Source organism: Apostichopus japonicus, chromosome 19 (genome assembly GCF_037975245.1).
Source record: "Apostichopus japonicus isolate 1M-3 chromosome 19, ASM3797524v1, whole genome shotgun sequence".
NCBI lineage: Eukaryota > Metazoa > Echinodermata > Holothuroidea > Aspidochirotida > Stichopodidae > Apostichopus > Apostichopus japonicus.
In genome coordinates, this window is record NC_092579.1 from 16493145 (window position 1) to 16505914 (window position 12770).

A 12770-nucleotide genomic window follows, 5' to 3' on the forward strand; every position below is an offset into this window, starting at 1 on the left:
AGCGAAACTGGGTTTGTGTATTCAATCCCAAATCCAACTTAAAACTATAAGTTTTATGTTCTCACATGCTCACAAGAATTGATAAAGTGTTTTGAAATCTACTGATTTGCAACAAATGCATATTCAAAAAGGAGGGCACTTGAAAAGACAGAGGGTCGCTTGATATGATAACAAATTGACCACATGTTATCATTCCCTTTGTTATGCACAAAGGGAGAGAAAGCACAACCCAGAATCAATTTTGTTTACATATTTCATATTAAGTTAAGGACAGAAAATTAGAGTTAGTGTCCTTTGTTGATCTCACAGCTGATAGTCTCATCAAGAAATGAGTTAATTCTGTTACATTTAGCCTATTATTAACCACTAATGGAAAAGTTTTCCTGCCACTGTTTGTTTGCAAAAAAAACTTCACATCAGTGTCTACCTACATCCTTTAAGTGTTGTAGCCACGTGTTGTGTGCAAAAAGTTCACCCGAGCGTCAACTACATTCTTTAAGTGTTGTAGCCACGTGTTGTGTGCAAAAAGTTCACCCGAGCATCAACTACATTCTTTAAGTGTTGTAGCCATGGGTTGTGTGCAAAAAACTTCACACCAGTGTCTACCTACATCCTTTAAGTGTTGTAGCCACGTGTTGTGTGCAAAAAGTTCACCCGAGCGTCAACTACATCCTTTAAGTGTTGTAGCCACGTGTTGTAGCCACGTGTTGTGTGCAAAAAGTTCACCCGAACGTCAACTACATTCTTTAAGTGTTGTAGCCATGGGTGGTGTGCAAAAAACTTCACACCAGTGTCTACTGTCTACCTGCAGTGTTGTGGTGACGGGTTGTGTGCACAAATTTCACCCGAGTGTCGAACTACATCCTTTAAGTGTTGTAGCCACGTGTTGTGTGCAGACATTTCACAGTAACCTACAAGATCCATTGGTGCCTATCCCAGTAACTGGAGCATAGTACTTGCATAACATTGGCTAAAATAAACTAAACGCTTTTACGTTCGTTATGGCACCAAAGAAATTTCTTCATCATCAATGTAATTATCAATAATGATTCTTTTCGTCTACTATAAATGATTTCTTTGATCATGGTTTGTTTTTAGTGGACCCCTGTGTGACTGTCATCTGTAACAATGGTGGAACTTGTGTCTCCAATGAAGCAACCTACACTTGCCTATGTACAACAGGATTTACCGGCCTCAACTGTGGAGAAACAAGTATGTCATCAATTCTTATTCTTTTCTTATTCTTTTTCTTTTTTCATCGATTTTATGGAAAAATTTACAGAGAGAAGGGGAAATAAATTTGTTAAATCAGACTGCTAAGATTGTTCCCACTTCCAAGGACTGGCATTTTTTTTTTATTTTTTTTTTTAACTTTACTGTGCTTTAATTCAAATTTTTTTATAAATTTTATTGCTTGATTAAGAGAACTTATCATTGCATATAAAGTGTTTAAAAATGATATAATAAAAAATATTTCAGAAAGAAATGGTGACCTGCAGCCCTTGCGAAATTGTTAAAATTTGTGTATCTTTGTTACTTCTCTTTTTCAACAATATTGATGGTCACCTGACAGTCTTTGTTTGAAATAATGGGAAAGGAATGTAACTACGTTTGTGTAACTTGGATTTAGATCTTACATGCAGCACAAGAAGAAAGTTTGTTAACACTGAGAACAGCTTGATTTGTGTTGATTAAGTGGTACGTTTTTGAGCAGTATAACTATAGCATGTTTTGTTGTTGAAATGGGTATAACTGACATGTTTTGTTATTGTAGGCGTGTAACTAACATGCTTTGTTATTAAAGGAGTATAACTAACATGTTTTGTTATTGTAGGAGTATAACTAACATGTTTTGATGGTGGTGGAGTATAACTAACATGTTTTGTTATTGTAGGAGTATAACTAACCTGTTTTGTTATTGTAGGAGTATAACTAACATGTTTTGTAATTGTAGGAGTATAACTAAAATGTTTCGTTATTTTAAGAGTATAACTAACATGTTTTGTTGTTGGAGGAGTATAACTAAAATGTTTCGTTATTTTAAGAGTATAACTAACATGTTTTGTTGTTTGTAGGCGTGTAACTAACATGCTCTGTTATTAAAGGAGTATAACTAACATGTTTGTTATTGTAGGAGTGTAACTAACATGCTTTGTTATTAAAGGAGTATAAATAACATGTTTTGTTATTGTAGGAGTATAACTAAAATGTTTTGTTATTAAAGGAGTATAACTAACATGTTTTGTTATTGCAGGAGTATAAACTAACATGGTTTGTTGTTGGAGGCATGTAACTAACATGTTTTGTTATTAAAGGAGTATAACTAACATGTTTTTGTTATTGTAGGAGTATAACTAACATGCTTTGTTACTGTATGAGTATTACTAACATGTTTTGTTATTTTAGAAGTATAACCAACATGTTTTGTTGTTTTTTCTTCAGTGAATCCATGTAGTTCTAATCCTTGTTTCAATGGTGGTACTTGCTCATACAATGGACTCATGTATGTATGTCAGTGTGCTCCAGGATACGCTGGTCTTAACTGCCAGACAAGAGGTAAGCCTACTGTAAAGTTCTAGCATTTCAGCTTAAAATAGTCATGAAAGCACCGTAAAACTCAAGAAATGTATGCTGGGGTAGGGGGTGTGGGGGGGCAGGGGAATTAAGTTAAGGAAAGGAGGTTTATTGGACCTGATAGCGTCAGATGGGTTTTCAAAACCAGTGCAGGTAAAATCACATGCGGCCTGAAAAAGGTTCTATTGTTTTAAGAAAAGTTTGACATAAGACTCCTAGCTTTGTCATAAGTCCCCTTTTCAAATCTTTAGTGTATTAAAAAAAGAGCAGAAAAAATGTTTTTTTTCACTCAGGATGTAAAATTTGAGAACTAAGCTTTAGTAATAGTTAGGCATCCTGTTGTGAAATTTCAAATTGCTCATAAGGTACTCATGAAAGGTACTCAAGATTGTTTAGACTACGAGAAATGAATTTTCGTGCAGAAAAAAGTCAACTCTTTCACAAAATGATTCCAACTTAAATTGATCTTGCAAATGTTGTGGTCTCATGCCCAACAACAGAAGCTAATTCATGCGGCCAAAAATTTCTCTAAAATGTACTTCTCCGAAGGCAAATTCTGGATATGAATGACAAAGACTGTAAAATTCCGCCAATCCCCATTTTCCAGCCTTTCATTGTTTGGTACGTTCCTTTTCCGTTGAAACAGTTTCTCCGTGCTCAACGAATCCTTGCAGAAATGGAGGTACCTGCCTGGAGAACAGCGCCACAACTTACAGCTGTCTCTGTAATGCCCCATTCTTTGGAGATAACTGTGAAATAGGTAAGATTTCGGTGTTTGTGGTGGTGATATGCCAATCAAAAGGTCATCACCTCATTTAAAATTCAGAGTTTTTCTGTAACTTTACAATGTGTAAGTTCTAGCAGTAGCTCTGACAACCTCTCCCCGCCCCCGCCCCCGCCCCCCAGGATGAGTCCCACAATACTTGTGGTACTAAAATGTGTTTTGTTTTTCAGATATTTGTATATTTTTGTACTTCATATTTTTTGAACTTTCTGTTTCATTTTTTGTGCTATTTTTGTATTCTTTGCTTACCTTCTGTCTCTTTTTGTACTTTCTGTTTTGCTTATGTTTTACTGATAAATTTGTGGAGTTGCCTCTTCTCCCCCCCCCTCCCCACTCCACCCCACAAGAAGAAAAAGAATGCAATGGAAAGCACAACTACTTTTAACTTTGGACAGGTTTGTTTTTGACTAAAAACTATCAAAGACATAAAAAAGCTGCCCAACGTAGCATATAATACTTGCTTCAGCCCAGAGGACCGTAAGTGTTATTTAGCACAAGTGTCAGACAACAAGGAAACGAAACACTCTCTGATGTTTTGAACTTAATTTGAGCCACAGAGGTTAATGAAAAGTGGGTTTGTATATTGGCTATATTTATTTTGAATGTAATGTACCGTGAGTGTGTTGTGTAATTGAGCTGGAAGTTAAAAAATTCTCCTGCCATCAAAATTTACTTCCTTGAGCATAAAATGTATTAATTATGTATATATATATATATACGTACATTTATATATATAAATATATATATATATATATATATATATATATATATATATATATATAATATGTATATAAATATTTAATATGTATATAAATATTTAATATATATATAAATATTTAATATGCATGTACATATTTAATATACATGTATATAAATAAACATACCTTTATAAATTAAAATACATATATATATATATATATATATATATATACATATATATACATAGTTCGATACAGGTGTCAAACGCCTACAATGAAATTACGACCTTCCTTACCGGTTTCAAACCTCTGGACATACAATCAGCATCCATAGCCTAGTTGGTTATGGTGTCCAGGTACAAAGCGGGAGGCCCGGGTTCGAATCCTGGTGGAGGCTGGAAGTTTTTTTTACTGTTCTGGATTTTCCTTCTCATTACGTTTCCAATTATATATATTCATTTGCCTTTGTTGTTTACCTCCATTTCATTATATATATATATATATATATATATATATATATATATATATGTATGGATTTTGTACTTAAGCATATGAAAATATGAGCAAAATTAAATAGTACGGTAAATTGCATTATTTGTTTGAAAACAAGTGAAGCTGTTTGAGTGGTTGGGGTAGGGGGGAGGAGAGGGGGCTTAGGGAAGGTTTCAGTGAGTTAATATTATTGCATCAACAACACTCAACCAACTGCTTTAATAAACAGTATGGATACCTCCCTATTTGGCAGTCATAGTGGAACATGCAACAACTGGCAATTGAAGTCTATCTGTATAATCGCAATTATTCGCTTATAATCTATTTTGTTTGTGATATTCACATTTTCATATATTTTTTTCTTATTTTTTTCTTCAAGGTGAATGCCCTTATACCTGTTCCAATGGAGGATTCTGTACCCTGGACTTGATCCACAATGTCTTCACCTGTGATTGTCCTCTTGGTTTTGGAGGCAGTCAGTGTCTCACTGGTAAATACTGGTCAATCAATTTCTTCATAGGGCAGTTGGGATGGGGAAGGGGGGGGGTGGTTTAGCAGCATGGTGAAAATGTTCAAATAAATGATTTATTAGTACAGTGATTATATATATTGATAACTGTCTGATTTGCCATGTATTAAAAGAGCAGGGTTCCTGTAGTCAGAAACATGTGAACACGAACATAGGTGTCCAATTTGATTTGGGGGGGCTGTAACGACTTATCCGAAAAATATAACCAAATTTTTTTGCGTGCTCCGCGCGCGTTCCACATCTTAATGTGCATATCATATAGGCATGCATTGGTTATTACATCGCATGCCAATCACATACCATCATTTGCTGTGTTATTACCCTTACATATTGGTTATCACTTTTTGGGAAGTCGTTTCAAGAATAATGTTAATAATAATATAAGTTTAACCATTGAAAAACGCATTGCAATTTATTTTTCTTTCAGTATGTGCCCGAAAAATTCTCAGCATATTGCCCAAAGTTTCACAAAAATATTTGGTTGGGGGGGCTGCAGCCCCCCAGCCCCCCCGCCTCCTCCGCCTATGAACACGAATACAACAAAATGTAGGCCTTTCCGAAGAAAAGATGTATAACTGAGTTGAATTGTTATGCAGAGGGTAAACAAGCATTATGGAATAAAGCTGCATAGAAAAGAGACATGGTGATATATGCCTCACAGAGTTCAGCCTGGAAAGATTGCTATCGTGGCCTAATATTCTATTTTCTTCATTTCTTCATCTGTTTTTGATCTGCTTCAGCTCTCTCATGTTCGGTGAATGTCACTATCCTTCCGAATCAGCCTTACGAACTAGCCAGCCCTGGCTTCCCCCAGATGTACCCGAACAACGCCCACTGCCGATATTACTTCACCTCTACTGTACCGGGTTTACCGCTGGTCCTGGAGTTCAACGAGATCAGCACGGAATGTGACAACGATGTAATAAGAGTTGGTAGCGGGAATGACATCGAAGATGGTCTCTCACTTCTGGCCAGCATCTCCGGACAGGAACTCTTGGCGCCAATCGTAGTTCCCGAGGGACAGGCCTGGGTGACCTTCGACAGCGATTTGTGGGCTGTGGAGCGTGGCTTCAGGCTGGTGGTTCACGATACCCCAGTGACTGGTGAGTTTCAATGAAAACTGGAATGATAACTTCATGTTGCTGAAAGAATAAGCTGATGTAAATGGAGTTTGTATAACATGTCTGGATTGTAATCAACTTGCAGTTCTTTGGCTTCATCGTGATCGAAACGGGACAGCATTACAATTGAGTGATCAATTAGTTTTTGAATGTCTGTGAATTTATACTGTAATGTCAGTAAAACATTGTTCGGTGAAGCCATCATAATGTAAACAAAGCAACCCCATCAACTGATACATTTATTGTAAGCTAATTGCTTTTCTACTGGAAAAATCTACTAGGAATTTGTTTGGTAGGTTTTTATGTTTAGCCTTCCTGTAATTAATAGTAAAGAAGGCAATTCAGCCAACTAAAAGCATCTTTAGTTAATTTCATAATCGTAGTATATATAACCAGCAAAACTATTCAAAGGAAGAGAGAGTAATGGCTGCCACCTACTTCATTATCAATTATTTGGGTCATATTGGGGGTAGTTGGATTCCATTAGCTTCCAAATCAGAAATGCCTACTGGAAATAAGAGAGGTAACATGCGGGTGCACTAAATGCCTCCCATTTCTTGCCAATGTTTAAAATATAGATAATTTAAAACAGGTATTTGCAGCACTCCTGTGAAAAGATAATATTGACAATTTTTATTTTATTTTTATTTTCTTGATCGTATCGTACAGCCTCTCAGCTCTGTAGCAGTAATCCTTGTATGAATTCTGGTGTTTGCATGTCCAATGGAGTTGCTTACGTCTGTATCTGCTCGCCAGGGTTCAGAGGTCAACAATGTGAGACTGGTGAGTGACTTTCATAGCATATTGGAAAAGACTTTAGCAGCTCTTAGTTGACACACACACACACACTAGAACTATCTTCTTTAATGTGACATTGTAAAGATCAACTCCACCCCTTCCCCCCCACTCCAATAAAGCCAAGAAAATTCCTGCTCTGTTTGAGGGATATTTTAGTTTGAAAGTCTGGGTTCTTTGTCTTACTGCTACTAGACTGAAACCTTTTTGCTTTCTCTCACAGCATATATGTTTTAACATGACCTGTGTATGACCTGTGATCACAGTTAATGGTTATTGCAGGAACTTTTTAGACCCACAAAGCTACATGGGGACAGGGCCACGACCCACCAGATCCCCACATCTCAAACTTGATACTCAGAATGCTTAAAAGCTAGCATTGGACGGCAGACTTTATGTTAAGGAACGACAACCTGCAATATATTTATAGCAGAATATACCTACTAGCCTAATCTGCATATAGGAATTTGGGCTGAAGTTGCTATTGTTATTCACTGGTTTAGCTAGTCATAATGAGCTAATTTCATTTCTTTTGGGTGAGAAAGAAGGAGACCTAGTTATGGAATGGCTGTTATTAATATTTGTCATGTAAAAGGTGAAATTTTTTACAATGAGAAACTTTGGAGGTTCGTTCAACTTGCCATTCATTCTTGTCAATTAGAATGATGCTTGTTTTGTAATTTTAGTCTTAATGCCCAGAATTCTTTTAACAGAAAACAAGAAATTGTAGCCGAGGCTTTTGCCTTGTCAGTTTATTTGTCTGTCAGTTTCTTCTTCTATAAGTCGTTAGTGTTCACGTAATGACTAATTAAATCTTACAAACATTGTATTAAATTACACGATAATATTATGCCTTATGTTATGCAATAAATATAGAAAGTATCATATGAACTATACAAGTAATCAAGCAAATGGTTATTGAAGTAATATTGCTTATACTTATGTTACACAAAATAATGCATTAGGTAGTGATATTAACAATCCCATTCTTTCTATTTCATTGGTATTGTTATGTCCAGATATTAAGTTACTGCCATGACAAAAGCTAAGTGTCCTGTTTTGATGCAAACAGGAGTAGTTTCAATACAGTCTAGTAAGTGGTTTATACAGTACTGGGCTGACAACCTGGAAATTTCTTTGCCGGGGGCATTTGAAAAACATAGTTGTTGTGTCACTTTGGTTGATGCAAAGTCAAATTCAAAGTCAAATTCAAATTAATTCAGATTGATTTATCACATGTCCACAAAAGTCTATAAAGGTACAATATACAGAAATAAAATGAATACATACGATGGACAAAATAAAAGAGGGAATTTAGGAGCAATATAAGCCGCTTGTTTCAAGGGTTGGTTTTTGGCTGGCTTTCAATTCAGACCATCGAACAATTACCCGAAATCTTGGTGATTGCCTGCGTTCTTTGAAGCCTAAAGGCATCAGTTGAAGACTCGCCCCGAACCGTGTGCGACCATCTGAAAAAGTTAACTTTCTGTTGCTTGCAAGTGACGTTTTGTTGAGTCGCTACAAAATGCAGACAGTAATGAAACGTGATACCTTGTTATCTTTTATCTAGACCTGAGATATCCACGCTGCTATGTACACTTTGTTGTGGGTATTGACCGTAGCTGTATGTATTGACTGTACACTAGTGTCTAATTACCGATGGTTGCAAGCTGTGTGTGTATTTTCTGGGATCGATGGTGGTGTCTAACACTTCTGTTACACCTCATTTGAAACTAGGTCAGATTACCGACATTAGACGTTCTCTTTGGGCGAGTCTTCACACCCTTTAAACTGCCAGATATTGGAGGATTGCTCTCTGTGACGTGACAGGATATCTTTGCTATTCCTCTCGCAGTGGTCCAGTCGATTGCTAGACTCTGCATTAAATCTTTACAAGTGCAAAACCTGGGCTTTACATAATAATTTTCACACCAAGAAAATGTCAGATAGGTAGGGAAAGTGGTGAAACACAATGCGTCAAAAGTGGTAAGGGGGAAAGAATAGGATGGGAGGGACATTTGAATTGTCAGATTCCTATCATGACAATTTTGTTAACCTTTCAATGAAACCCACCTGTCAGCCCACTCATTTTATACAGGTGTTTTAATAGTCTTCGCTTTCAGCTTTAAATATACCAAAGTATTGAAGGCTGTATTTGTACATCGTAGACTGTAGTTTGTCGATGTTTTTATGCGCTTATATATCATTCTCTCCTCTTTTATACAGTATTTGAAGGCTGCAGTGTAGCAGGGAACGACTGTCTCAATGGAGGGGTGTGTTCCATTGTGAATGGTATCATTGCATGTACCTGTCCATCAGGATTTGTTGGATCTACATGTTCTATCAGTGAGTATCAACATCCAATGGCTGACGCATAGTTTAGGATACTAAGGGCAAGATGTGTGTTACAACTTTCAATGGCTGATGCATAATTAAGGATACTTAGGGCAAGATGTGCGTTACAACAGCCAATGGCTGACGCATAGTTTAAGATACTGAGGGCAAGTTGTGCGTTACAACTTTCAATGGCTGAAGCATAATTTAGGATACTTAGGGCAAGATGTGCGTTACAACTTGTAATGGCTGACGCATAATTTAGGATACTTAGGGCAAGATGTGCGTTACAACTTGTAATGGCTGACGCATAATTTAGGATACTTAGGGCAAGATGTGCGTTACAACTTGTAATGGCTGACGCATAATTAAGGATACTTAGGGCAAGATGTGCGTTACAATTTCCAATGGCTGAAGCATAATTTAGATACTTAGGGCAATATGTGCGTTACAACATCGAATGGCTGATGCATTTAGGATACTTAGGGCAAGATGTGCGTTGCAACATCGAATGGCTGATGCAATTTAGGATACTTAGGGCAATATGTGCGTTACAACATCCAATGGCTGACGCATAATTTAGATGCTTAAGGCAAGGTCTGTGTTGTTTAGCCTGTGGAGTCACATGTGCCATCGAGAGACATCTGAGAATGGACTACTTAATGGGCTGAACAGTACAACACTATTTGCAGCCTGGCTGCCAAAGGCTGCAGCCCCTCATACTTTTGACACATGAGTGGCTTATAGCTAAATTTAAGTATCTTCAGTGTAGATAATAATAAAACTGTAGGCTACCCCTAAGCCCATCCATGCCACTTGTCTACGTAACTGAGAATCTACCCATATAATTATTTTGATATTTGTTTGGCCGTTGGGTTGATTCTACTCAAATTGCTCTTGATTTGTAAGGGAATCATTCTTGATAATATTTGTGATCCTTACAGTAGTATTCACTCTACTCATCTCACAGATTTCAACGAATGTGATAGCGGTCCCTGCCAGAATGGTGGAATCTGCACGGATGGCATAAATAGCTTTGCATGCCAGTGTCAAATAGGTTACACTGGTATTTTCTGTGAAGTAAATGGTATGTCATGTCACTTTTTATTTCACTTCTAAGAGTTTGTATTTCTTCATACTGGTAATACAGGTGGAATTTCCCATTGGCTAGGCTATAGCTACTTGGGTGAGATTAGTTAGGACTTTGGAATGGAGATGACAGCGACAAAAAAGACACACAACCTAACTACCGATGCTTTGGAGATTTCATTGAAGTTTGAAATATTTATGTTGATGCTGGTGGAACATTAAGTTAATTTAACAGTTTAATAGAGTATTAGTAATAGGTTTTGCAGACTGACCAGTAAAACATAAACGATTGTTTTCAACCCACAGGTAACTGCCTTGTTAGGGTTTTAACCCTTAACCGAGTTATTGCCTCACCGTGACACAGTGATGATTGTGTCCGGTCTGTCTAAGATGTTACTTCCATCTCATTTCCTGCTTCTTTGCTCATATAACTCAACAGAGGGGCGGGGTCTCTTTGCTCACAGAACATAACAGAGGGGTGGGGGTCTTTGCTCATAGAACACAACAGAGGGGTGAGGTTCTTTGCTTATAGAACACAACAGAGGTGGTGAGGGTTTATTGCTCATAGAGCACAATAGAGGGGTTGGGGCTCTGCTCATAGAGCACAACAGAGTGTGGTGGGGGTCGGTGGTCTTTACTTATAGAACACAACAGACAGTTGGAAGATGGATGGATGTTATTTTCAACTCTATTCTTATGTTTATTCATAGAACGCAATGTCTTGGCAGCACAGGGTCTGACTGCTGTGGAGACTGCAGCAACTACAGATCCAGCTATTAATCCTGGCTGGATGATCCTCATCATTGTTCTCTCTGTGGTGGTCCTGGCCTTCCTTTGTTTTGTTGGATACAGATACTTTGAAGAAAGACTCAATAGGTAAAGATATATCCATATATTCTTTATATCTGCCTAATTGAGGGAGGGCTTTTGATGAGAATTTAATGCAAGTATAGAACAGCTTATGAATAGTGTGGTTTGGACTGATAAGGAGAACTAATTAAAATCGCTAATTAATGCAGTAACGAGATCAATCATTCGACGTGATCTTGTCTCATTAGCGTCATCCTGGTTTTCGTAGAGAACCAAAGCTTGTAAACTTACAGGAATTTGTTCTGTTATACTCTGAATAGTAAAGTTAAAATTCCAGGAATATCTGATAGTCTGCTGGGAAGAGATTTGCGGCTAAAGATTGGACATGACACAAAAAAAACAAAATAAAAGGGTATAGAAAATGTCTCAAAAGCCGATGCGTGAAAGGGATGACGGATATTTTCAGTACAAATCTCAAGAATCAATAGATGAATATTGATGAACGGTATCAATTACCACTCGTTGCCTGTGTTTTACACAGAAAGTGCAAAAACAGACTCGATGTCAGTGATATTCTAAAATCAAACACAGTAGGTTGCTTTCATGTGAACTCTGGCTATCCATCTATTTATAGAATGGGTTTGATTACCTCCATAGCATTCTCTCTATGCTTGCACTTTGCAGGGAGACGCTCCGAGATGCAGAGAGAGTGATGCGCCGTTTAGCTGAGAAAGGCTACACACATCTTCCCTCGGATGGGACATCTGGATTTGAATTTAGCACTGTTAGACCTCCAGAAGCTGCTTTGTAAGTTTGCTATCATTACTCTAGGCATCTCCATATTATCTGACTGTTCATAAACATTCTCACAATCTGTGAACCTGTATAGAGAGAGTAGTTCAGAGCATACGTTACTCTCATATTGTTATCATTACTCTAGGCATCTCGATATTATCTGACTGCTCATAAACATCTCCCAATCTGTGAACCTGTTTACACAAAGAAGAGTAGTTCAGAGCATATGTTACTCTCATATTGCTATTATTTCTCTAGGCATCTCCATATTATCTGTCCGATTGCAATTCTGTATAAGCCTCCCATTTGTATTACACACTATAGCAATTGTTTTCATTGTTCCCCTCCCACTTTAAGGTTATGAGCCAGTGTTTGGCTTCTCTCAGTTGCTCCCAGTTGTAATGCTTGGAGGACCCTAGAACAGCTCTTAACAGATATTATCTGAATAGGTCACAGTGTTATGCCTCTTAGCATTGCACCCTTGAATAAAATTAGTTGCCAATTTTCATTATTATTATTAAGTGACAGGCATATCTGCTACCATGAAATAAAAAAGCATGAGTGTGTTTTCAGCCTAATGAAATGAAAAAAATACAGTTTGACAGGAATTGAGAATTGTGTCAGGTGCCTGGAAACCTGGATTTCTGTGACTTCAAGTGAAAGATAATACAAACAGTGAAAACATAGTCTTGTTGTAGCTGAAAATAACTTTTAAAGTAGAACTGAAAGAATAATTTCAAAAACAGTTA

General features: G+C 37.2%; 1 protein-coding gene across 4 annotated transcripts in view; it reads left to right on the forward strand.

Annotated features, from left to right (window-relative positions):
* LOC139959974 (uncharacterized) overlaps positions 1–12770 on the forward strand; it is a 132900-nt gene that overhangs the window by 116969 nt on the left and 3161 nt on the right. For all 4 annotated transcript variants that reach the window (XM_071957935.1, XM_071957933.1, XM_071957934.1 and 1 more), the window contains 10 exons: positions 1099–1212; positions 2443–2556; positions 3221–3334; positions 4928–5038; positions 5818–6180; positions 6868–6981; positions 9220–9339; positions 10298–10414; positions 11127–11292; positions 11911–12033. In XM_071957935.1, coding sequence (XP_071814036.1) covers positions 1099–1212; positions 2443–2556; positions 3221–3334; positions 4928–5038; positions 5818–6180; positions 6868–6981; positions 9220–9339; positions 10298–10414; positions 11127–11292; positions 11911–12033 — 1456 coding nt within the window. The remainder of the gene's footprint in view (positions 1–1098; positions 1213–2442; positions 2557–3220; positions 3335–4927; positions 5039–5817; positions 6181–6867; positions 6982–9219; positions 9340–10297; positions 10415–11126; positions 11293–11910; positions 12034–12770) is intronic.